The 26,633-nt window shown below is 47.6% G+C and overlaps 1 protein-coding gene across 29 annotated transcripts in view; it reads left to right on the top strand.

The window, feature by feature from the left end:
• Positions 1–26,633, top strand: part of RALGPS1 (Ral GEF with PH domain and SH3 binding motif 1) — a 308,501-nt gene that overhangs the window by 233,306 nt on the left and 48,562 nt on the right. For all 29 annotated transcript variants that reach the window (XR_011506216.1, XM_070518724.1, XM_070518730.1 and 26 more), the window contains 2 exons: positions 21,144–21,281; positions 23,752–23,845. Coding sequence is in view for 28 of the 29 variants with exons in the window: in XM_070518724.1 (XP_070374825.1) it covers positions 21,144–21,281; positions 23,752–23,845 (232 nt within the window). In the remaining variant the exon portion in view is untranslated. The remainder of the gene's footprint in view (positions 1–21,143; positions 21,282–23,751; positions 23,846–26,633) is intronic.

The raw sequence follows: 26,633 nt of genomic DNA, 5'->3' as shown, positions 1-26,633 counted from the left end.
GCCGGAAGAGGAGGGTCATGAGATGTCCTGGTATTTGGGGAGGAAACCACTCTTCTTTTAGAGCTCATGCCTCTTTATTTGTATTTACATGTATGGACAAAATATAAATATATTAATATATAAATATATTAAATGTAAAATATATAAATATATTGCTACTTCTGTGAGACAAACTTAAATCTGACAATAGATATCAATGATTAGAAGAAAGTTTTATCTTACTTGAAGATGAATCCTTTTTTTAGTGCACAAACAACCATGTAACGATGCTGTAAATTTTTTTAAAGCACTTAAAACCACCCCACTCCAGCGCTTAATGTCTCCATATTTGTCATTTAGTTCATTTTAATTTTCTTAGTTATTTCTCTCTTGTTAGACAGTAGCATGTTTCCAGTTTTTTTTTCAATTTTGTTTTGTTTTTAACTGCTGAAGATTTCCCTGCAATGAATACCTTTGTGCCGAAAAAGTTTTCCCTTTCTTTAAAATTATTTCCTCAGAATAAATTCCTAGGAGTGTGATTACTAAGTCAAAGGATACTAAGATTTTTCTGGCTTTAGAATCCCTAATGCTTTGCCAAAAGGTTGTACCAACTGGCCCTGCTGCCAGCAATGTATGGGTCTCCCCGTTTCACCACAGCCTTGCTGGCTTTCAGCACTCGTCTTATTTTAAATTTAATCATGTACTGGATTCGCGTGGCAGCTTTGATTTCTTGATCTGCATTTCTCTGTCCGCTCCGTTCCTCTGCTCACAGCCCCTGCACCTTCTCTCCACGTCCCCATGCCATGACTTGATTGCTCTCTACCCCAGACATGAAACCTGAATGAATGCGTGATTGTTGGGGTTGCACATTCTTCCTTGTTTGTGTGGGAACTGCCTCAATAGATTTTAAGGGAAAGACAGTGGAAAGATGTTTAAGCTATAAATAGATTTGGTGACACCTCTTATTTGGCCAAGGTGGTCCCAGTAATGAATGCAGACTCTGTGCTTCTGGGAGAATGTTTATGTCTCATTTGAATTCTAGAAGACATCAGAGTTAAAATGTTAGCACATGATGTATAATTTAAGTCAGAGATGAAAGAGTCCCCATCAAAAACAACCCCTTCTTTCTAGGCGTCCCGTAATTACCGAGGCAGAGGTCTCCAAGTAGGGCAGGCCTCCCAGTTGGAGAATGTCTGAAGAAAGCTTGAAGGCCAGCCCCTTTGCTCTTGCCTTGCCCTCTCCTCTTGGCACCTGGAGAGTTGGCCTCAAGAGCAATGAAGGATGAGACAGTCTGAGACTAGCCCCAGACACCTCCTGGGGCCTCTGCTCTGAAGTCATCTCTGTTGGCGACCGAAACCCTGGGCTCTCTGCCTCATTCCCTCCTTGCCGCTCCTCCTCTGCTCTGTGCCCCACGTTCCTGTGACTGCGTGGGCTGAAAACTTACCCCATAACCCACACTGCCTCTCTGGCTCTGAGCCTTGGCTGGCCCCCTCCAACAGTGCTTTTGACCCATCAGGTAACCACTGCATCCAACCCAGCCTCAGCTCCCAGGACCCTACCCCACAGGGCCCAGTGCTGGCAGCCTCATAGATGGTTAGAGCAGGAATACATGAACTCTGATGTGCACTGCTTGTGGTCCTCGAGATTTTAGATGACCTGTCTTACCTTGATAGTAAGTGTCTCTCTTAATGTGGTTAGCATGTTAAATCCATGATTTCACTCACAAAAAATTAAGTAAAAAATAATATAGTGGCCCAGCAATCCACTCCTGGGTATATACGCAAAAGAATTGAAAACCAGGTGTTCAAACAAAAACTTGTATGTCACAACAGCCAGTGGGTGGAAACAACCCAAATGTCCACCAGCTTATGAGCAGATAAAGCAAAACGTGGTCCATGTGTACATACAATAGACTGTTATTCAGCCATAAAAAGGAACGAAGTAGCGATATATGCTACAGCACGGATGACCCTTGGAAACATTCGCTAAGTGAAAGAAGCCAGTCCCAAAAGGCCACATACTGTATGATTCCATTTATATGAAATGTCCAGGGTCAGTAAATCCATAGAGACAGAAAGTAGATTTGTGGTTGCCTCGGCTGGAAGGAGGCGGGCAATGGGGAGTAAATGGGTACAGGATTTCCTTTTGGGTTGACGAAAAAATGTTCTGGAGCAAGATAGTGGTTGCACAATGTCAAGAGTTTACTGAATCTCACTAATGGTCAATTTTATGTTATGTGTATTTTACTACAATAAAAAAAATAATACCATGGGTGTCGTGTTGGCAAAAAGCATGAAGGTGATACGTAATGAGTGAGTGAAGTTAAAATAATATTACAGTAAATAAAGCAAGCTAAGAAATAGAACCATGGATATGTCAATTACATCTCAATAAAAAAATAAAAGAAAGAAAGAAATAGAGCTGTAGGCCCTCACACTCCAGGAAGGTTCTGTTTCGTTACTGCAGTCTACTTTGCTGGAGGGAGGACCAGACTGACCTTCAGTGTCTACCTGAGGACAGCCACTCTGCCTGGCGCTCAGGAAAGCGCTTTGTCCGTCTTATCTCACTGCACCCTTCCAAGGAGGGCTTCTTGTTCTCCCCATTTTACAGACGAGGAACCTGGGGCCACAGAGCTGGCCAGTGGCAGAGCCAGGCGGGTGTACCTACCTTCCAGGCCCTGTGGCAACCTGCACGTTTTCACCCAAGGCTCCTTGGAGGCATCCCAGGTGGGTTGTCACCTACTGGTGACCCCTGCTACCCTTATTTTTCAAAAACGAGGCAGTTATTTTCCCCAGCTCCTTTATTAAAACTGTGGAGTTCCTCCTCCTGGTGCCTTCCTCCCAGGGGTGAGTGAGTCAGGCTGGGGAGGGCTGTGGGTCACCGTGGTGCATGGCGGGGCAGGTCAGCGAGCCCTGTGCCCTCTCGCAGCCTTCTGGCTCCGCCTTCGCTCTGAGCAGCGGCCCCTAGACTAGAGGAGGAGCCCTGGGGACGTGGGGCTCTCTGTAGATGACCTGGAGCTCCTGATGCTAGTACAGGCAAAATAATCCCCATTTAATGAGATTTGGGGCCTGGCTCTGCCTATTGCACGTGTGCGACCTCAGGCAAGTTAACCTAACCTCTCTGACCCTTAATTTCCTCATCTAGAAAGTGAACGTAACGGCATTTGCTCAAATGGAGGACTGTTCTTCTCCTTTATCATTACAGTTTTAATGATGTAATTAGTTGTGCAGCTACTTGTTTACTGTCTGACCGCTCCTCGGGGGGGTGAGCTCCACAGAATAGAGGCTGAATCGGTCGAATTCCTTGTAGTATCCCTAGCATCTGGCAAGATGAATATTTGTCGAAGGGAAGAATAGATTAATGCCTGCATAAATTAAGAATCTATTAAGAATAAGTTAAGCACTGAGCACACCGCTCGGCACGCAGTGAATGCTGACAAGCGGTAGTTGTTGCCGTTAGTATTTTATTATCATTCTTATTGCTCCAGGTGGTGTATTCAAGGCTTTCTTAAATAGCTCTGATTCTCAAAACAGCCTTGCAAGTTGGAATTATGCTCATCTTGCAAAAATGGAAATTGAGACTCAGATAAATTAAAAAATGTGCCCAAGTCCCGGAGAACCGCTGAGAGCAAAGCCCATAATCTGTCGCTTCCCTAAATTCCTCGTCGGTTGGCTACAGAGCTCTGAGTCCCTTCATACCGATTGGAAGCTGTGTGTGTGACGTAGAATCACACCTTCTGGGTGCCCGCGTCTTAGCAGTAAAGCACGTCCTGTGGGAGGCAGTGGAGGACTCGCAGGTTTGGCGGATGAGAAGTTGTGATGGCCCTGAAGATAGCGGCCTGCCCACTGCTGCCCCAGGTGCAGCAGGACTCCCCAGCTGTGGACCGCCAGACTGGGGCTCTCCCTGCACCCCCCAGCAGTAGCCAGCTGCCTGCTGGACGTGAGCTCTCCATGGAAGAGCAGGAGGACCCGGCATCTGTTCAGTGCTTGATCATCACGCCCACAAGCGAAGGCAGGGAGCATGTCTGGTTTCCCCCTGCTGGACCCCCGAGCCTAGCGCACAGCCTGGAGAGGCGGTACTCAGCAACTGTTCGGCGAATGAGCAAACGAATGCACGACTGACTGAATGAATGGATGAGCAAATGAACAGACAAATGAACAAACCTGCTGTGTGCCAGGCACTGTGTGGGCTTCCTTATATTATCTCCTTTTATGCTCAGAATGGACATATGAGGTGGGGGAAACGAGGAGATGAGCCCAGAGGGATGGCGTTGCTTACCCAGGATCACCTGGTGGAGTGGGTGTTGAAACCTGGGTACCCCCACTCCGTGTGCTGCCCTGAGGAGTAGAGAGGATTCCCCTGGCCACTGGGCTTCCTCTTCTCCAAACCAGAGAGCCCGTTACACCTCTGGCTGTGGTGGGGGCCAGAGAGGAGGCAAGAGTGGGGAGCAAGTTGTTCTCAAGGTGGTCACATCCTTGTTCAGACCGTGCTGTGGATGTAACAGGATGTGGGGGGCTGGAAGAGGGAGAGGACAGTGGGAGGAGTGGAAGTGTGACCTGGGTCCCCGTTTCTTTCTAGACTGGGCCTGCCAGGGCCAGTTTTGTCTCCTAACATCATCCCCATCATACCGAGCTTTATTGGGCAGTGACCTTGTGCAGAGGGACGTACACACCTCAGCTCTTTCCACCTCACCTCTGTGTGAGGGAAGCACCACCATGCCTGCCACCCGCTGCAGAGGACCAGAGGGCTGAGGGAGTGCTCTGAGGCCACTTGAGAGCACGGCAGGGGCAGAGTTGGCCCTCCCCGCAGACTGCCTGGCTCCAGAGCCCCCACCCTAAATGTCACCAGTGGGACCGGCGTCCCAGCTGGCCTCCAGGGAACTGCCTAATCCCTGGGGCAGCTGCTGCTCCAGAGGGTAGCCGTCCTCCTGCTGCAAGCCCAGCCCGCCCACACTTGTCAACACTGGTGTCTTACTGTCATTTTCAAGTGTCAAAGCTGAGAAATCTCAGGGGGCTGTGTCCTCAGGTTCATGACAGGGGCAGCGCCAACACCTCTTACTGAAGGAAGGCTTTGGCTTTGGAGGCCTCAGCCCAGTGACATGGCTGAGCCGGGGCCCGTGCGCCAGTTGGAGAAAGGTTTGCTGGGCCATAAATCAGACTTTTCCGCCTGAGCTCTTGGTAATCCACTTGGAATAAGGCCTGTGCTGGCCCGGAGATGTTTCCACTCCCCAGAAGGACATCTGCCCCCTCTGAGGGCAGGGCCTATGACTCAGCCCTCCAGGCCTGGACTAAGGATCTCGGAGGGCAGGCACCACAGGATGCAGCTCCTGGCATGAGAGAAAATGGAGAGGCTCTTGACCGGAAGACAGTCCCTACAGTCCACCCGGCCACGGCTGGGAGCTTGAGAGATCATGGTTTGGCCCAACCAGACCTGGATTCCAGTCCTGGCTTTGCTAACTACGGTACTGGTCAAGAGACCTTCGGAAAGTCACTCCACCTTTCCGAGTCTGTTTCCCACCTTGGATGATGGGGGTAATGGTGCTTTCCTCAGAGCTCTGTTAGTAGATGAGCTGAGGAGATGAGTCTGTGGCTCAGGGTCACCCCACAAATGGTAGCACCTGTGCCCAGTCGGCAGGCTTTGCACATTCATGTGCTGTCCTGCGGGGCCAGGGTGAGGACAGGCGAGGCGTGGCCACACTGTGGGTCAGAGCCCAGACTTCAGGGTGCAGTCTCAGCTCTGCCCTGCATTTGCTGGGTGGTCTTGGGCAAACAGCTTAGCCTCTCTGAGCCTCACTTCCTCTTCTGTAAAATGAGGAGCCCACGAGATTGTGCAGGTGTGGCTCTTAGCCCAGAACCAGTACACAGTCGGAGCTCAGGGACTGTGGTTGGTCGTCATTCCCAGCATTCCCTTCCCTGAGGCTCCTGCTCTCGCCCCTGCTCTGAGGCAACTGTCCTGTCCCAGGAGCCTCAAGTGAGCTCCCCCCACCTCTGTGTATGGACTCTGGATCACCAGGGGGTCTGGCTGAGGGCAAGATCCAGGCCAGATCACTGCCAGGAAACCCTCATGGAGGGGAGGAGCAGGCCTTGCCCAGAGCAGTGCCCCGGCAGCCTGGGAAATAGGAAATTATTGCAAATTGTTCTCCTTTGCCCTGAGGTGGACTTTCCACTTCAGCTGAGACGAGCTGTTTCAGCCTCCACACAGACTTTCTTACTGGTGTCTCCAGGCTCCTCGCCCGCAGCCCACCCACCCACAATCTGAGGGCTTGGTGCTCAGGGAGTCGGCAGGAGGCACCCTCGCCCCCCACTGCACTTGTCAGAAAAGCCCCTCCCGGTGCTATCCCAGCTGTTACCGGGGTGGCCTCTCCACGGGCCGGGCCGCAGAAGGGCACTTGTCCTCAGAGCTCTCCAGCATCGCCCAGGTCTGACGCAGCGGGAGAGCTCCCAGCCGTTGCTTCCGGCCGGCAGGCGGTGTCCGCAGGAGGGGTTTCTGGCTTCACAGGCGGCTGCCTGCCGAGGGAGAGCGCCAGGGCACGTGCCCCTCTCAGTAGTGCGGCCAGAAGTTGACGTCTTCTGCTGCCCTCGGTCTGCGACAGTGAAACAACCCCATGAATCTATACGGAAAAAATGTCCATTGGCCAAACTTCATGGCATCCAAAATCATATATCGTCTCTTCGGGTTTTTATACTTAAGTACCGTAATTACTAGGGGGAAATATTTTTCCTCTTGAAAAATCAAAGCCATTGACAAGTCACCAGATGCGCACTAACGTTTAGTGAATAAAGTCCTCCTGCCTGGAGAGGCTCCTCCTCCCCCAGGGCAGCCCCTGGGCCCCAGCAGTCACCACATCATCCTGTCCTTCTGGTGGAGGGTCAGGTTCAGTGAGGGCAGTGCAGAAGGGGCCACTGCAACTCACTTGGCGGGTCAGGGTCACCTTCATGGGCTTCTCTGCTTTTTGTTTTTTGCCTGGATCTTTGCAAGACTTTTTTTTTTTTTTTTTAATTCAAGCATTTATCCGGGGTGTGTCTGGGGATGGCTCTCTTTCCTGGAACCTGGTAAACACTCCTTGGGAAGACGCCCCTCTCTGGCTCTGCTCTCTGTTCTCAGGCCCCCACACCCCCTTATATTCTTTCCTCTCTTGCCCTTGGCCGTGGCATTTGACCTTGCCCACTGGGCCCGCCACATCGATGATGTGAGTTTCCAGAGTGCCCATTTCATCCTTGCTGCCTCTGATGTCAATTTTTTTTTCTTCTGTCGTGTTTTAGTTCCCTTTTATTCTGTTCTGATCTCATGCATCTCTCTTTCTACCTCATCCTCTGGCAGTTTCATCTCTGACAGTTCTCTCCTATCACAGAAGCTTTGTCTCCTTGTACTGTATTAAAAAGAAAAAGTGTCTTGAAACTTTCTTCCGGATCCTGGAATAGACTGTTAGAAGATGTGAGCTCTCATGTCTAGGCCCTTTCCACACGCAGCTCAAGCCTCATTATTTGGCGATATTTTTCCATGGGCCCTTCTTGGATTTTCTTTCCTCTTAATGTATCCTAACAAGGTGAAATCTATCATCTTTGAGGGGTTTATCAACAGGCAGAGCATTTGGGTTTCCCTCTGGACACACTCCAGTTCTTTTCTGGGAGTAACAATGTGCAAATGGATGTGAGAAGTTGGAGGGGAAAGCATTCCAGAATCCCTCCGACCAGCTCCTGCTGGGCAGTATCCTGGTCATTGGCCCAAGTTTTCTAGTTTGTATAGCCCTGGCTCTCTGAGTCTGGGGACAGGCCCTGGGAGGTACAGATTGTGTCGATTTCAAGAGACATGGTCTAAATTTGCTCAATTTCTGTCTTCTCTGTTTGCCTATGGTATATCCAGTTTCTTCCTAGACTCTAGCCGTAAGGCTGTCCATCAATCTTAGTTAACAAGGTGGTTTTCCTTTTCTTCTGTTCACAAAAATTTTAGTGATAAGTCAAGGGAGGGTCTGTGAGGGGCTGTCTAGTCTCTTCTGGAAGGTTTCCAGAAACAGGTAGATACCCCCGTCACTTAACTTTAAGTTCACACAGAACAAATAAGTGCCAATGCCAAGATTTGAACTTGATGTCTCAAGTTTTCATGTCTTCCCTCCAGTGCATGGACTGAGCTATAGTATCACAGATAACATAGTCGATGAGAGGGTGGGCCCTAGAGGCAGACGACCTGGGCTCGAATTCTACCTCTGCCCTGTACGTGCTGAGTGACCTTGGGCAGGTTACTTAACATCTCTGGAGTGGAGGAGAGTGGCTAAGGTGGGGAAGAGCAGATTAATGAACCCCATGAGTGTTAAAGACGTGACTGACCCATTTCTGTCTCACATGCCAGTGGTTCTCTGGGGTCTCCCACTGGCATCTGAGGGTAATGCTCTGAAGTATGTGCTAAAGTATTATTTTTTAGCAGTTTTGTGCCCTTAATTATTTGAGTAATTAACACTCCTGTTGAAGCTTCTGACAACCTGTGTACCTCATGGGGTCAGCGACCGTGCCTGCCAGTTCTTCTCTGTACCCCTGTGTCTAGAATGTGGAAGGCACTCAGTGAATATTGGCTGCACGAATGCCCTTTCACGATGACGGCGGACGTCACTGAGTGGGCTAGTCCCTAAGCACATCACCCTGTGCCCTTCCAGCTTTCTCTCCCCACAGTGAGCTGCCACCTTCCTTGAGGCTCCCCGTCACTTCTGACTGGTGAGCAGACATGCTTCCCTGCCACTTTGGCCTCTCTCTTCCCTGCAAAGCATCCCCTGATGATGTAGTCAGGAGTGTCCTAATGAGGGTAGCGTTGGCCCCAAAGCCTGCTGGAACAGCAGCGAGCTGTGAATAAGAGGAGGGGTCAGGGCTGAGTAAAGTTGGTGCTGAAGAACCAATCAGAGTAGAAATCTGGGTCTCAAGGAGGAGCCCAGAGTCCAGAGGGTCAAGTTTCTTGAATCACTTTCTTTTTCTTTTTTTTTTGAGGAAGATTAGCCCTGAGCTAACATCTGCCACCAATCTTTCTCTTTTTGTTGAGGAAGACTGGTCCCGAGCTAACATCTTTGCCCGTCCTCCTCTACTTTATATGTGGGACGCCTACCACAGCATGGCTTGACAAGTGGTGCCATGTCCGCAGCCGGGATCTGAACTGGCAAACCCCAGGCCACCAAAGCAGAATGCGCACACTTAACCACTGTGCCACTGGGCTGGGCCCCTTGAATCATTTTCCAAGGGAGTTGAGTCTGGTGGGCAGGGGAGAGACAGCACAAGGAGAGTGGGTGTGGGTGGGCCTTCCGGTCTGAAACATGACCCCAGCCAGTGATGGCACAGCTCTCCTCCACCCTCCCAACAGGCACAGTCCCAGACCAGCAATGGCCTGACTGTGTCCAGCACCCCCTGCTGGTGGGGCTGAGTGCTTCTCCTGCCCTGGGGAGATTGGCACACAGGCTCCCCGGTAGCAGCCCCACCTGCAGACCCAGACAATGGAGCAGGGCTGGAAAACACCAGGCTGGCCCTGGGCCAGCTGGACCTGGCTGGGCCAAGTGCTCCGTGTGCATAGTGTGTCTTGGAAAAGGGTGGAGCCACTGAGGTGGCCCTACTGTGGAGCCGAAGGAACTTGATGTCTCAAGTTTTCATGTCTTCCCTCCAGTGCATGGACTGAGCTATAGTATCACAGATAACATAGTCGATGAGAGGGTGGGCCCTAGAGGCAGACGACCTGGTTCCTGAAAGCAGGTTTTCTAGGACAGGCCGTGGGGACTGGTGTCTTCTCATCTCTATCAAGAAAGGCAGGGAGAGAGCAGGACACCTGGGCCCGAAAACCACAAATAAATGAGTAGTCAGACGCCTTCCTCCTTCCAAAGGGGCCCAAGAAGTCTTTTCGTATTTCATTTCAGCAAAATCAGAAAAGAATTTGCTTGAAGAAAGTGAAAATCAGTTTAGATCTAGCTAACCCCCCAAAGATCTGTTGCTTGTTTTCCGGAGAATGGGGGCATTGGTGCTTGAGGTTTAGACTGTTGCGCTTTGTTACACAGTTTCCGTTGAATAGAGTCCGTCTGACAGTTTTGCCTTTGCCTCCATTAATTTTTGTTGTACTTAAAGACTAGGTGCTGTGTGGTGGCAGATACGTGAGCGCATTAGTGGAAGTGGAAAATACTTGGGTGATTGAAGCAGCCGGCCGTGAGCTCACTCTCTGGCTGGGATCCTGGTGGCCTCGGACGTCCAGGGAGCCTTTCTGTGCACAGTAGCAAATGTCTGAGCCAGGGTTGGAAAGACAAGCTCTGGAGTGTTTTCCTTGGCACATGGGCAGCCTCGGTTCTACCCAACATGAGGCAGGTTTCCGAGGCTTACACTGGGGGAATCATCTTGCATTTCCTTTTGGTGACGTTAGCTTCTCTGGAAACCCTTTATAGCACTCAGAGAAATATGGGGATCTAGCTTGGAGATATCAGAACACAGGGCTGACCCTAAACAGGGTGGCTGTGCAGTGGGGTGCCTGGCAGCTGCGGCCAATCTATTCCACTAGCAGTGGAATTTCAGAGGCCAGATTGAAGAGTTATGTATATGCAAATAAAGACTCAACATCCGGTCCCATCGTCTCCCAAACATCTTCTGAGCCCCTACTCTGTGCTAGGCTCAGTGCAGGCCCCTGGAGAATGCAGAGATGCGTAAAACACAGCCCTGGGCCTCAAAGGGTGTGTAATAGATGCTGTAATCAAGGGAAGGGAAGTATGTTCCAGGAGGAACCAGCTAACAGCCCGAGAAGGAGGCCGAATGGGCAAGGGGAGCAAAGGCCTCTGCCAGGCTCAGAGGCACAAAGCAGAGAGCTCATCCAGGGAGCTGCAAGGGGCCCGCACGGCTGGAGCATCGTGGGAGAAGAGGCCAGGGACGCAGGCATGGGCAGACCCTGGACCAATGAACATTTGCCCATTGGGGGTCAGAGGTCGTTGGGTAAATTTAAGTTGGGGAAGGGCGCGCTCTGATTGAGTTTTAGAAAGATCACAGGGTGTAGAATGGTTGAAGGTGAGAGACCAAAGGCAGGGAGAGTAGTCAGGAAAAAATGAAGTGTTAACAATGGCCCGGAGACAAGATCCAAGGCAGTCAGTCAAGGTTTGTGGCCTTTAAATCTAAACCTAAAGACCAGGTCTTCCACAGGAGCTAGGAGTGCTCAGAAAATCATCGCGTAAAGTATTACCTCCCTTTTCCCTGTCAAAAAGGTGTTTGCTTCTCTAATAGTGAAGGGAGGGAGGGAGGAAGATTTCGTTTTTATATTTCTAAAAGTAGTACATATTCATAGCTAAAGGCTGAAAAAATATAAAATTGTATAAAGCAGAAAATAACGCTAAATTCCATCCCTAAAGATGGCTATCATTAACAGATTGGGCAATACATTCTCTCTCTCTCTCTCATGTGTGTGCACGTATCTCAGTATGGGGGGGCGGGGTGTGTGTAGGCACATCAGATTTTTTTCACTTAAAAACACACCAGGGATATCTTTCCATGTCAGTTCTTAGGAATATATATTTTATCGTTTTATTAGCTGTATAGTATTCCACTGCTTGCATATAAAATCGTTTATCTAAACCATGCAGTTGTTTACAATCATGAGTTACAAACAGTAGTGCAGAGAATATTCCCTGTTTATATTTGCCAGTTTGAGGTATTGTTATAGAATAAATTTCTGGAAGTGGAATTGCTGGATCCTGGAAAATGTATATTTGAAAGTTTTGGTAAATATTGCCAAATTCTCCTCCCAAAAGTTTCTATCACTTTATACTACAGTCAGCCTTGGATAAAAGTGACTGTTTCTGCACACACTCACCAACACCAAGCATTATCAACCTTTTAACATTTGCCCATTTAAATGGCAAAAACCGCTTGTTTTAATTTGTGCTTCCTTGATTATTAATGAGCCTTAGGCATTTTCACATCTTCATTGACCATCTTCTACAACATTATTTGCCTTTATTATAGGAACTCCTTATATATGAGGACTATTGACTATCTTATAAATTGCAAATCTTTTTCCCACTTTATTTGTCTTTCAACTTTGTGTGTGGTGTTTTCTTCAAACATGCAGAAGAGCGTGTGTGTGTTTAGTGTAGTCCAATATGTCAGTCCTTTTCTTTTGTGGCTTTGGGTTTCATGTCATACTTAAGCCTTTGTGTACCCTAAGGTTATAAAAAGATTCTCCTGTGTTTTATTCTAGTTTTTTTCTTACTATTTAGATTCCAATCCTAGTTCATCTGGAATTTATTCTGTTTTAAGGAATGAAGTAGACACCCAGCTTTATATTTTCCTAAATGGATAAAGATCCGTCCCAATACCATTTATCCTTTCCCTGTTGATGTAAAGTGTCCCTTTATCTTTCACTCAATTTCCACGTCTGCGTGCATCTGTTGCAGGCTGCCTGCTCCCTGCCGTGGGGTCGTCTGACTCTGGAGCCGTGCTGCAGTGCTTAATGACTGTAGCTTCATAGCACGTGTTATAACAAGTCCCTTTCTTCATTCTTCTTTTCAAAAGTGTTCTGTTTTCAGACCAGGTGAACTTGGGAGTCAGTTTTGGAGTTATACGAAATGTGTGTATTAATTATACAATAATTGACATCCTCACAATGTTGAGTCTTCCCACCTAGGAATATTATATATTTTTTCATTTATTTACATCTTCTTTCATATCCTTAAGATATTTTTACTTTGTTAGTTTTTATCTTAATTACGGAAGTGTTACATTCTCATTGTGACAAATAAAATACAAGAAATATAAAGAAAAGTTTCATATTTATAAGAATTCTGCTTTTATTTCAGTAAAGTAAATTCTTCAGAGAAGGATTAATAAGCCCAGGATGTGTGCATGTTTAATTTTAATAAAATGTTATGTAATTTTTCTATCAAATAAGTGTTATTCATATAGGTCTTAAACACATCTTTTTTTTTGGTTTACTCCCAGGAGTTTTCTAGTTTTGTTTTTACTACACAAGACCTCTTTTTTCCCCAATTTCCAGCTGATGATTAATAGTATAAGAATGCTATTGATTTATGTGTATTTACGTTGAACTTAACTCTGTTCTTTAGTTCTAATGGGTTTTCAATTGATTATCTGAGATTAATGATAACTAATTATATCACCTGGAAATAATGGCAATGTTATGTGTGTCTTTAATGTTTATACCATATTTCTTTATCTTGTCTTATCTCATTGGCTTGTGCTTCCAGAATAGTGTTAAATGATAGCAGAATGGCAAGTATTCTTGCCTTGTTCCTATTAACAGGATTTCAATATTAAGAATATTGTTCTAGCTTTTCCACCATGCATCCCTTATCAGATTAAGGAATTGTATTCCTAGTTTGGTGCTTTATCAGGAATGTATCTTAAAGTTATCAGGGACTTTTCAGCATTTTTCAAGATCATTTGTTGAAATATCCCTGCACTCCTGTAATAAACCTATTTGCTTTATTATTCTTTAATATACTGCTAATTTGATTTGCTAATATTATTATTTAAAAACACTGGTGAGTTTTATTTGCTAATGTTTTATTTGGAATCTGTGGATCTTTATTGAGATTGGTCTCTTTTGTGCTATTTCTGTCAGATTTTGGTATAATGGTTATGCTCGAGTCTTAAAAAGAACTGCAGATATTTCTGACTTTTTCTCTGCTCTGGAACAGTTTAAATAACATTTAATTTTTCTTTTAAGGTTTTATAGATGGGTTCCATAAAACCATTTGGATGTTATACTTTTTAGTTATAATATCTTTCAATATCATTAATACTTTTCTCTTTATTTGATAAGTTGAAGGTTTTTGCCTTTTCTTGTGACAATTTTGGGAAGATAGATTTTCCTACTAAGCACCCATTTTATGTAGATTTTCAAATATGTTGGCATAAAAATTACACATACTACTATTTTAACATCCCCTCCATATTTGGAATCATGTTCCCTCTCTCATCCCTAACAATGCACATCTGTGTTTTCTTTCTTTTTTTTCCCCTCCATCATACATACCAAAGGGTTGTCTGACTTTTTCAAAGAACTAACTTTCAGTTTTATTTATCACTTTACAGGACTTTTTAATTTTAATTCGTTATTTCTGCTTTTATTTTTTTTTTTGTCTCCTACTTTCTTTTGCTTTGTTTTGTTCTTTTTCTAGTTTTCTATAATGAATACTAAGTTCATTTCTTTTTTCTTTTTCTTTCTTTCTTTCTTTTTTTTTCTGAAGAAGATTTGCCCTGAGCTATAACTGTGCCAATCTTCCTTTATTTTTTTTAGTATGTGGGCTGCCAGCACAGCATGGCCGCTAACAGAGCTATGTAGGTCCGCACCTGGGAACCAAACCCGAGAGGAACACGCTGAACTTAACCACTAGACCGCCAGGGCCAGCCCTCTTTTTTATCTTTCTTAATTATTAATATAAGCATTTGAGGCTATGGAGTTTTCTCTGAGTAGAGTTATTTGGCTTTAACTTCGTCCTATATGTAGATAGTTTGTGATTTTAATTTTAATTTCTTCTTTCATCTCTGAATTATTTGGAGCACTTTTCTCTTTCCCAAATGGTTTGTTTTTAAAATTTGTTTTTACCCCTGGGGCAGGGGAGGGAGTGGAATTGCTCCAGACCTACCAAAACCATATGGGGTTCTGAGTATGGGAGGGATCATTTCCCCCAAAGGAAAATTGAGGGCTGTTTTCGTAAGAATTGAGAGTGGATATTAGGCAGACAAAATTGCAGGTTTCTTCTCTACTGCCAATAGAGTTGTTGAAGGATTAAATGAGATAGTACATGTAATTTACTTAGCACAGTGTCCAGCGCAAAACAAGCTCAATAATAATAACTGGATTAATGCCCTCTCCTCACACCCTGTCTTACTGCTGATCAATTCCAGCACATGCTGTACGGTCCCATAGCTCTCTAGGAGAACATCTGCAAACAGTGGGTTATCCCGTTCGACCTGTAGATTACCAGGTAGTCCTCATGGCATGAGGGGATCTGTGGTTGTGTCCTCATTTCACCTCAGGGAGCTGGGAAGAGATTTGGCTCCCTGGACCCCAGGATTCGGTGTGAGCTGCAGGACTTTGCCCACGTGCCTTTGTGATTCATGAGACTCGACACCAAGAAATGAACGAGGCCATGTGCTCTCAAAGAAGCACGGTCCCTGACCCCCTAACATGTGGCTGCCTGGGTCTGCCCCCTTTCTGCAGACCTAGGAGACGTTTGTCTCAATGTCAGTAAGTTTCCAACACATTTCATGTAAGGAATATTCTTTAAGTGAGGATTTGTTCTGAAGTCTGTGTTTTACATGATTGATATTAATTGGTGGGCACTAATTAACACTCACAGCCTTCTGCCTCTGACGGGGAGCATGAGCTGCCTGCTGAGCTCTCCTCCTGCAGTAGGTGGAATTGCTTTGTGCTCCCTTTAAAAAAGCCCTAATGAGCTGCTGCTCTGTAATTTCATTTGGAATTTATCGAGACAGTTTATGTGATCAAACCACACAAGTATAGTTCTGGGTGCCAGCACTCCTCATTTCTGAAGTTTGAAAGTGATCTTTTCAAGGCAGAACAGGAGAACATGGAAAAAAGTCTTTCATCTCAAACTTTAAAAGAAAGAGAGAGAGAAGATGGAAAGCATAAGATGGAAATGTGGCATATTTTTATGCTGTGGAGGGTTTTTTCCCCTCAACACAGCAGAATTTTCCTTATTAAATAGATAGCTGTGTGAGAAAAACCAAAACCAGACTTGGGATGGAAGTGAGACGGGTGGCGATGGGAGAAACAAGAGAGCAGTGAGTTCCTGGGCTTGCGGCTAAGCCCGGGTGCCAGCCGTGGGCTTTGGCTCTGGGAGGCTCTGAGCGCCCAGCTTCAGGCAGGCTCCACGCCATGAAGCATGGTGTCCCTCAGCTTAAGAGAAGGTGTCTGTTCAGGAGAGCACCTCCTTTGTCAGCCTGGCACTCCCTCCTTGGGGCCGGGGCGTCTTGTGGACACCCCTGGTGGGGGGGCCTAGATTCACTGTCAGGAAAGAAGGTTTGGCTACTTGCCCCTAGGGTTGGGACCAGCCCAGCTGTGGAGGGCGTCCACAGCAGAGCGAGTGGAGGGCTGGTCACTCCTGGCCCTGGGGCTCTCAACCCCATCATGGCTGTCTTGTTGGCAGTCCTGTTGCAGCCACAGCAGTGTCACCAGTCCCGGTATGTGGGTCATGGAAGGGGGAGCAGAGCAGAAGCATGTTCTGGGTAGCTGTCCATCTCAGAGGAGGTCCCATCTGCAGGCTTGCAAGCCACAGGACAATTGCTGGCTGCCAGCATCGTCCTGGGTGGGGTGGGAGGCAGGCCACAGCAGGGATCCTCCCACCCCCACCTCTGTGGCTGGGACCCTCATCCATGTGCCAGCCAATGACTCCCAGCCCCCAGCCCTCAGCATTGCTCTCTGTTGCAAATCTTTGGAGTTGGGCCTGAATTCAAAACTTGATTCCCTGACTTGGAAGCTGTAGGATCTTGGACAGGTTACTTTTCCTCTTGCAGCTTCCGCTTCCTAATCTGTAAATGAGGAAATGTGAGTACCTACTGTGCTGGTCACTGCAAGGCCACCGAGGTAGAAGCAAGGCCAGCCTTTCCTATCGCAGACAGTGGCTGTTGCTCTTACAGTTGTTTCCTCTGACACGTCTGCACCTCCCAGTCTAGCCCCAGTCCCTGGCACTGCTCAGCCCCACGGCAGCCAGGGCCAGTGGCTGGTCCAGTTACTGTCCATCTTAACGAGACCAACAACACAGAGTTGTCTGCTGCAGTAACTCTGTATAAATAGAAAAGGAGCTGAGCTGTCCCAGCTGTGCTGTCCTAGTCCAGACAGAAGCTCCCACTGCTGGCCCATCTGAGGTGGGTGGCCACCACATGGTCAGCATCTGGGCGCCATCCATGGTTATAGCAAACCCTGCTGGGTGCGTCCCTCCCATGGGCATCCCAATGCTGCTCCACATGGGGCCTCGCCATGGAGCCAGGCACGGCCTCAGCCCAGCTTCATGGACACCTCAGTGGTCCAGGCCCTGGGCCGGTAGACTCCTCATAACCACCGTCATTACCCCCATCACAATCAAGGAAACTGAGGCCCTTGGAAGTGAAAAGCCTTGCCTGAGGCCACCCACCTGGTAAGTGGCAGAGCCAGAGTTCCAAGTCTCCTGGCTCCAAGCCCCACACTCTCCCACACTCTGCCTGTCACATGGCAGAGCTGGCAGGGCCCCCAGGCCTGGGTGGGCCACTGATGATGGGACCAAGGACAGATATGCCGTGATGGGTACCAGGGAGGCAGTGGAGAGGAGGTGGAAGATGTAGCAGGAGGAGGTAGCCACAGTGTAGCCCTGAGCCCTCTTGGAGAATGTTGACCTCGAAGGGGAAATCAGGCAGGGAGAGCCGTAGCCTGGGTACTTCTGGGCTCAGCCATGCCCCCATCTTGCCTCACGGGCTGCCAGGCTCCAAAGGATCTGGCTGGGGCAAAAGAGGGACTGACACTGTGGCAGCCTGGACAGACGTGTTCAAATCGTACCCCTGCCACTTCCCAGCTGTGTGACCTCAGATAAGCGATGCAACTCTCTCGGCTTCAGTTTCTTCCTCTGTAAAATGAGGATGGATAAAACCTCCCTGACAACAGCGTTGTTGTTGCCCGTCAGTAATCTGGGCAAAGCTCTTAGCTGAGGACCTGGCATGTTGTAAGTGCTCAGTTTTGTTATTATCATCGTCGCTTGACTCTCAGTGTCTCTTTCTTCAGCTACAAAATGAGGGTAATGTTCCTCATGAGGTTATTGTATGGGTTAAATGAAATAGGCCTTCATTCCTACCTTCCTTCTTTCAACTAACGCTTCCTTAGCTCTGCTCCAGCCGCTGGGGGTTGAGCTCATGGAGCAAGACACACTTCCTGCTCTGAGGGGTTTCAGTCTCCGGGGAGAATCGGACATTAAATGTATGAATGGTGCAAATCAGGATCGAATTGCAGTTGCGGTACACGCTGACTGTGTATAGGGCTTAGCACAGCACAGGCACAGCTCAAGTGGGAGAGGGCCGTTCCTATGATTTCGTGACGGTTTAGGCTTTAAATATTTCCAGTTATGGCCTAATAACAATACTGGAAAGATTTCCTGGGATTTGTGCAGTATTAACTGTAGAAGATTTGCTGCCTTTGGAGCAGTTTTTGTTGTGGGAGTGAAAGGCTGTTTATATGGAGGTTCTGTGCAGGTGTTGCTGAGGCTCAAGGTCTCCCCAGGTCGCTGGGGCCCAGAGGCCTCCTTTGGGAGGTCCCCCGGTGCTCAGCACATCGTGGCCTTGGCCTGTGCTCTCTGGTCCTGGCTTGTTAGGTGTTGGAGTCTGCATATTTTGTGGAGGGGAGTGATGACCGCTCTGACAGTAGAATTTACTCTTATGAAGTAGTGAACTCCCCATGCCCCCAGGGTGCAAGCAGGGGCTGGGGATGGAGATGGGGTCTGAAGGCGAGCTTCTTCTGGCCGCATTTGCAGAGCCAGTGACCTGAGAGGAAGCAGAGGGGCCAGCACCAGTCCTCACAGGGCGGCGTAGGGCGAGCCTTCCATGCTGAGGGTGTTATTTGAGAAAAACTGATTCCCTGTGTGTTTCTGATGGCCAGCGAGGGGTCAGGACAGAGGCGCTGGAGCCAGACAGACCTGGGTTCAAGTCCTGCACACTCGCTGTGAGGCCTGGGCAGGGTTCTTAATCTCTCTGACCTTCAGTTTTCTCCTCATCCCTCGCAGAGTTGATGGGAGGGTCACGTGAGTTGAGGAGGGTTAGTTCCTGTCTTCTAGTAAATCCTCGGGAAGCCTTAGTTCTCTCCGTGTTCCCTACCCTTGTCCTCAGTCCTGGGAGGCAGCTGGGTTCAAGTCTGCACAAAGTCTGCATTTGGGACAAAGCTGCCTCCTGTTCCTTATCCCCTCACCTCGTGCTCAGCGCTGGAGGATACTTTTTGTTATGGTTGAAGCAGTAATGGGATTTTCAGGATTGCCGTTGCTGAATCCTTGGGGAGGTAACTGAGTTACATTTTTAAGAGGGGAGAGGAAAAACGAGGTCATCTAGAGAAAGAATAAATCTGTAGATTTAAACCTACCAAACTTGGAGCTTCTGTACGAGGGAAACTATTTCTAATTATTAAAATTTTGGAAACATGGAGCCACTAGAAAGAAAAGAAGTGGAAATGGCTCCTATGAGAAGTGCTAGCATATGTTTCTGTGATTTAACGATTTCCCGTAACAATGTGTAGCTATTTTAAAAGCAGACGAATGACTCATGGTATCCAGCACCAGCAGTCCACTGCGATGGCAGGAAGTGTGTACTCCAGGGAGGCAGGCTTGGGTTCGACTGACATCTCCATCATTTACCAGCTACGTGACCTGGGGCGAGTTATACATCCTTTCTGAGGTTCCTTTTCCTCCTCTATAAAATGGGTTGTTGTAAAGATAAGTAACACAATGAACACAGCAGTCATTGCAGTGCTCATTCTCCCAGCAAAAAAACCCATAACTTTTATATTTCGTCCCTGGTTAATTACGTTTATAATAATTCTTAGTAGTTTAATGGTAAACTTTTAAGGCTATAAATTTTCCTATGATTACTACTTTGGTCTGGTCCCATAAATTTTGATATGTAGTGTTCTTATTGTCATTGTCTTCAAATAGAGTTTTTATTTTAGATTTTTTGCTTTTTCTTTGACCTAAGAGTTGTTTTTGACTGTGTGTGTGCATGTGTGTGTGTTTTCCAAATGATTAGAGTTTGTTTTATATTTATTGTTAAATTCTAGATGTAAGTAAGATCACAGAATGTACATAATACAGTGTTTACTTTTTGGAACTTATTGCACTTTTCTTTATAGTCTAGTGTATGATCAATTTTTGTAAGCATGTACAAAGATCAAATTTTGTAACAATGGATATTTGAAAAGAACTGTATTTTCAGTTCTATAACACCGAGCTTGTTAATTTTGGTACTAAAATACTATGTTCATATAGGCACACGTGCATACATATGTCTGTATGTGTATATTTTTGTATGTACACACACTTGTGTACACACGTACATACACATACAAATTCTAGAAGAGACATGCCAGTGGTTCCCTCTATGGTTGTGGCTTTGTTGAATTCATTTTTCATTTCTGGCAGACTTTTGCTTTGCGTATTTTCACGCAGTGTTGCTCTGTGCGTAGAAATTTGTAATCGTTAGATCTTCTCGGTCAACTGTGTTTTCATTAATGTCAGTCACCCCTCTTTGCCGTGTTCAGTGTTTTCTGCCTTGAATTCTGCTTCACATCACTACTGCTGCTCAACCCCACCAGTGCTATGGGTATAGTGCCGGTACTCATGGAGGGCTGCTGAAAGGACGTGCCATCCATTGTCCATGCACGTCTCCAGAGAGACTGAAGTGCAGCCCTGCAGGACGCCAGTCAGCTGAGATCTGTGTAGTGGATCGTGCTGTACAGCCAGTCCTCTTCTCCCGTCCCTGGCCAGCTGGTTTGTCCTGAGTTCCCCCTGCAGTGATGTCATGGGGCCGTGCCAGGGCTCAACACTGGCCTGCCATAGCGATGTTACTGTATCATGCGTTATTTTCTTATTAAGCACCCTCAGGAGAATGCTCTGTCTAGCCATAGTTCTTTGTACCAAGGACTGTTGCTTTTTTGATTTCCTCTCTTATCCTTTAGTTATTTTATGATATTGGGGGGGGGCGGGGGTGTTTGTGTGTGTGTTTGTGTGCTTACAGATAGACAAATAGACGCACACACAGCTAAGTGAATAAATGAAAAACTGAGTTCAATCCAAATAGTGTTCTCCTGGATATAACACCTTAGCCCTATTAAACTTCATCGGTTGGTGAAAAACACAAGTATTCATTCATCACTTTCGTGTCCTGTTATTTTCCAGTTGGGTTACAGGTAAAAACCCTTGTTGCTGGAGAGTGTATGGACTCGAAATGCTAAAATCTTGCCAGCATTCATTTTGGTTGTGGCTCAGATGTTTGATTTACAGCTGAGCAGTCTATGTGCAAAATTAGTAGTCAGGATTGGAATTGAAGTCCAAACAGGATCTTGGTTTTCCATAAGTCACCCTTTTATACCTTCTAACAGAGCAGTGCTGTTTTGTGCTATTTTGTTCTGATTAGTGGTGAGCACCTACCGTCATTAAATGTCTTCTTTAATTTTAGGGATCTATCTGCTGGATTTAATCTACATTGATTCTGCATATCCTGCCTCAGGCAGCATCATGGAAAACGAACAAAGATCCAATCAGATGAACAATATTCTTCGAATAATTGCAGATTTACAAGTTTCCTGCAGCTACGGTTAGTACCCTCGGTTGTTGGAATTGTCCAATTTGATACCACTGGAGTTTGGGTCCAGGACCCTATCAGTAGAAAGCTCTAGAAACCCACAAAGCTCCTCATTTTAATATCTTGAGCATCAAACATGTGCTAGACCCTTTACACATAGGCTTGATCTTCAAAGACTGTGCAAACTAGATGTTACCATCTCTCTATTACTGGAAACAGTTTAGTCACTTGTCTAAGATCACACATCTAGTGAGTGGCAGAGTCCAGTCTGTCTGGCTCCCAGGTCATTCATTCAGGAAGAGCTTTGTGGGCAGCTCCAGGGAGCACATTCAGGGCCCAGCCTCCTTCATCTGAGGCTCAGCCACGTCCCATGGCCTCAAAGTCCTCCACTGGACTCTACATCCGGCTGGCAGATGGAGGAAGAAAGAATCATACAAGCGTGGGTTTTCTGGGCCAGACTTGCCAGTGGCGCATGTCACATCTGCCGAGTGAGGCTGGGAAATGTGATCTAGCTATGAGTCTAGTGGGAAAGGGGAGATGACTGGGTAAAAACCAGCCAGGCTCTGCTACACATGACCAGATCCAAAGTGTGACCATGATGCTGAGTGTCTGGGATGGATGGAGGAGATGGTTGATGGAGACGAGGTCAAGGAATTGAGAAGTCAGAACGCTGGATGGATGAGCCATGTGGACACTCATTTCCCCCAAGATGCCAGTGGCCTGGGGGGTGTGTGGAGCTCCCCTGTGAGCCAGGTGCCCAGCCCTCCAGGAATGGGCGTGAATGACCAGGGGGCCGTTGGGAGAAGTCAGCAGTGAAGAGGCAAATGGGTGCTAGAGATCCAGGAACGTGCCTCTGTGGAGCAGGTTTCACAGGAGACTGGAGGGGCCTGGGAATAGCAAAGGGGGACAAGAAAGAAACCAACCTACCTGCAGCGTACAGGGTTTGAGAAGCACGAGCCTCCATTTGGGAAGGCCACAGGGAAGCCGGGGGGCATCACTGAAGCCATAGGCCTGCTCATGAGCCCCCCACAAGCATCCCGGGGTGGGGTGAGGTCTGCACTTCCAGATCAGCTCTCCTTCTGACCGGAGGAACAGGGAGGGGACGGTGTTCCCAGTGCAGTCCTCAGCTGCTGAGGCCCCTTCCTCTCACAAGCACCTGGACACTCGTCCTGCTGGCCAGCAGAGCAATTGCAGACTTGGCTGTGGGGTCAGATGGACTTGGGTTCAAATCTCAGCTCTGCCTCTCAAAAAGTCACTTCCTTCTCTCTAAGTCTGAGGTTTTTGCATCAGTAGGAACGGGGACATGATGCATGCAGAGCCCTGAGCATGGCCCGACATTTCATTAGCACTTGGTGCATACCTCACCCTTACTACTGTCATCTCCACCTGCATCTTCCCCGTCGGCTTCCTGATGAAGCAGGAGTCATTGCCCCCACTTCAGAGACAAGAACGCTGAGGCTCTAGAGAAACAAAATGGCCTGTTGGCATCTCATGGTGAAGGGGCGGAGATCAGGTGCTCCTCGCAGGACTGGACACACCTCCCCAGAAAGCGAGGCCCCTTCCCCTCCCTCTTTCCTCTCCTCTTCACAGCCTCCTCCCCTCCTCCGCCTCTCCCCGTAGCTTGTTCTGTGCCACCCTGTGGGGAATGGCAGGGAGCACTGTGGAGGGTTTTTGACCCCCTCAGGTGTGCAGTGTCCGTGAAGGTCTGCAGAGAGCAGCTGACATCAGTCGCTCCAGGAAAGAGGCCATGCAGTGTGGCAGAGGCCTCAGATGACCTGGGGTCCAAGCCTGGCTCTGCCACTTCTCGGTGCTGTGACCTTTGCAAGTTGCTGGAGTTTTCTTCCTCTGTGCAGTGGACATATAATTTCCTCCAAATGAGGCAGGTGTAAGGGTTAGGGATGACTCCTAGAAATCACCTGGTTTGGAGCCTGGCACAGAACACATGCTCAGGTGTCTAGGCCCCCTCCCTTTCTTGTCAGGATGCAGCAGCTCCAGCTGCTGGGCCAGACTCTCAAACCGTGCCAGGATCTGGGTTGGGCTCCACACCGGGCTGGATGGAGTTTGTTGATTCGTTTTTGGATTCTTGTCATGCAGGAGGTGAGCAGGCATGAGAGGGTTGCCCAGTTACCCCAGGAGAAACCTGTTTTAGGGCACAGATGTCTGGCTCTGGTCTTTTCTGGAGGTCCTCTTTCCCCAAAGACCCATCTTTCCCCAGCCAAGGAAGGGTGGTGACCTCAGATTGGTGTCTGTGGTCCAGCCTTCTGGGGGGCACTCCTTAAGGGCAGAAGCCAGGTCTGATGACTGCTCTGTGCCCAGTGCCCAGCACAGGGCCTGGTCCAAGGGACCATCAGCAGCTCTTGAAAGACTATGTGTCAATACCCAAGGAGCATCTAGCATTGAAATCAGTGATTCCTACACTTCTCATTTGGGGCCTGGAGATGGGGAAAGACTGAAGCCTCTGGGTTTTGTCCACCTTTTGCAGATCACCTCACAACCCTGCCCCATGTGCAGAAGTACCTGAAGTCCGTACGCTATATTGAAGAGCTCCAGAAGTTTGTGGAAGACGACAACTACAAGTAAGTGCTGGCTCTCTAGCCTGGCCCTCGTAGGACCAGTGAGTCACCAGCTGCAGGGCTCACAGAAGGTCACGCAGCAGCACCCTCACCCCAGGACACAGGAGCACATGGGTGTAATGTGACCTCTGACCCCACAGAGCCTGCCGTGGTGCTGCCTGAGTATCTTCTCCCACCAGCCTCTGCCCCAGTCCGATAGCCCATGGTTCTGAGGAAGGTGTTGCATGAACTTCTCAGCTTGGCTTCCCCAAAGTGCTTGGGTAATGTGAATTTGGACACTGCAGCTGTGCATGGTGCAGGCTTAGTGCTCCGGGTTCTCATGGGTGACCCCCCTCCATGGCACTGGGTGGAAGGGCAGATTTCTGGCCTGTCTCTAGGCTGGCAAACAGAGTTCTCTAAAAGCCTGTTTCATGGACGAGATGGCTCCCTGTGATCCCAGCTTTCTGCAAGATTCTCACCAATAGGCACTGGCTGAGGCCCCATCTGCATCCCTACTCCATCTACTATGGAGTTGACCCAGTTCCCACGAAGACCCCTGCGGACCCTGTGGCCTCGTCTTCCACTCACCCTGCTCTGGCTTTCAGTTCTGTCTTCATTTGGGGCACCTGGGAATTTATCCAGCATTTCTATGTACTTAGAGGGAGAAGGAGGATTTTTCATGTTAGCTCTGTCTGCCATATTGATTAGACGTCCTCTTGGCTCATTTTAAACTCGAGGTCAACTAAGAGCTCAGTACCTTTTCATATGACCTGATACATCGAGGCAAATCTCAGCCATCTTATAATTGATCATTTACCCCTTAGATGTCAACTTTACATCTATTCTTTTGAATCTCATCTTCTTGGTTGCTTCCAGTATACCATGATTCCTTCGAATCCTATTAGCCAACGTATTTTTTATCTTTTTCAGTTTTGTATCTGAAAATTTGATCGGCTTGATTACTTAGTCTTCATCTAAGTTGCTGAAAACTGTAGAGAACTGTGGCCACTAGACGTACCCCTGAGGTTACCCCTGGTGCACTCACTGGGACCTTGGGAATGCCTGTTCTAACAGCTCCACTTCTGGCCAGCTCTACAGTAGTGCTTTTCAGCTGTGAGTCAGGGTCACCTGGGAAGCCTTCTGACCATCCAGATGTCTGGGGTGGAGCCTGGGAATTTGTACTTTTTCAAAGCTCCCTAGGTGGTTCTGTTTGTTGGCCATCTTTGGGAACATAGACATAATGTCTTCAGTTGTTAATTGTGTACTATTTTGTTAAAATAGGATGTAATATGAAATTTTGACCTATTACATACTAGTAACAACAATAGATGAAGGCCAGAGATTGCCATTAAAATTACGTTTGCCACAAAGTGAGCTTATTTTACTTCCAAAGCATTTGCTTCCTGAAAAGAGTACCCTGGACTGTGAAATTATTCCCACGTAGGTTCTGGGATAATATTTTCCATTCATGTGCCAGTAGTGTGATTAAAGAGACAGTAGGTTTTCATTAACACTGATATCCTTTAAGGAGAAAAATGATCTATAAATACTTCTGACCATGAGATAATCCTTGGACAAGCGGCAGATCCTGAGTAACTACTCCCTCCATTCTGCAGACACTGAACACCCCCAGCACTTAATGCTGAACAGTCAGCCTGGAGTTTACAAAGGCCCTTTGTTGTGGTCCAAGTGGACAAACCGAGGGAGGAAGCCTGCATCCTTGCCCCCGGGCCCAGACCGTTGAGGCGGGTCCCTTCCCAGGGAGGCCCTGGCTCTGAGTGACACAGGGCTTGTAATTCTGCTTGAGAAACCCATGCTCCGTGGCCCAACTCGTGCCCCAACTCATGCCCAGAGACCTGCTCCCCCCCCCCCAAATGACACAGGGCTTAGTTATTACCTTGATGACATTGTATTTCTAACACCCTGGCCCCATCTGCTTTGGAGACATTGTGCCAGGGGGCCCAACCAGTGCTTTGTTTTTCTTGGCGCTTAGTCTATTCTATTTCATTTAAGAAAAATTACCTAAATTCCCACCACCTAGGAAGCATGACCATTTGCATTAAATCAACATAATTTTGGGCCTTTTTCCATGCGTAGAAAGTGCCTGTATACGTGGAGAAGGATGGATAGCAGGACGGGTAGGAGGATGGAATTTATTAAAATTGAATCATGCTACACGTGCTATTTGTAATCGAAGCTATTGACTTTAATTTCATTTTAATTTAAACAGAACAAGGAACTGAATTAAAATTAAGGGATTGCTGCTCTTCAAATAAATATTTCTCCACCGCAAGAGATATTATCTCCTAAATGAACCTTCTAAGATTAGTAAAAGAGGTCAGGAGAAACATTCAGAGGTTTGTGTCCATAAGTTCTCTTTTAACTAGATTTCCATTGTGATCAGGGTCAGTTGACTCTGGTTACTAAGAGGAGAACACTAGCGCTCTCCCCCTTCCTTCACCTCCCCTTCACCGTCTTCCAATTTTTTCTTAGTTATATTATTATTACTGCACAGTCCAAGTTAATAACACACACATCGTGTTCAGGAATCATAATTCCTACTGTTCAATGTTTTTAAACAGATTCAATTCTTACCACCTGTTGTTTCTCCACAGCGTCTCCATTCCCAGAGTCTTTATTTTAAGTCAGTTCCTTATTTAGCTGGATTTCGTCATGACGTAGGTTTTCACAAGTCCCGAACGCTCTGATTTCTTCCTCGAGAATGTCCCCATCTGACTTGCTGGGCCGGCTCCTTTGCGTCTCTCCCTCAAGACTTGCAGACCCCATTCCATTGCCTCCTGGCATTGGATGT

This window comes from Equus asinus, chromosome 10 (assembly GCF_041296235.1).
Source record: "Equus asinus isolate D_3611 breed Donkey chromosome 10, EquAss-T2T_v2, whole genome shotgun sequence".
Classification (NCBI taxonomy): Eukaryota; Metazoa; Chordata; class Mammalia; order Perissodactyla; family Equidae; genus Equus; species Equus asinus.
Note: the sequence above shows the minus strand (reverse complement) of the source record. Positions and strands in the feature narration are given on the sequence as shown.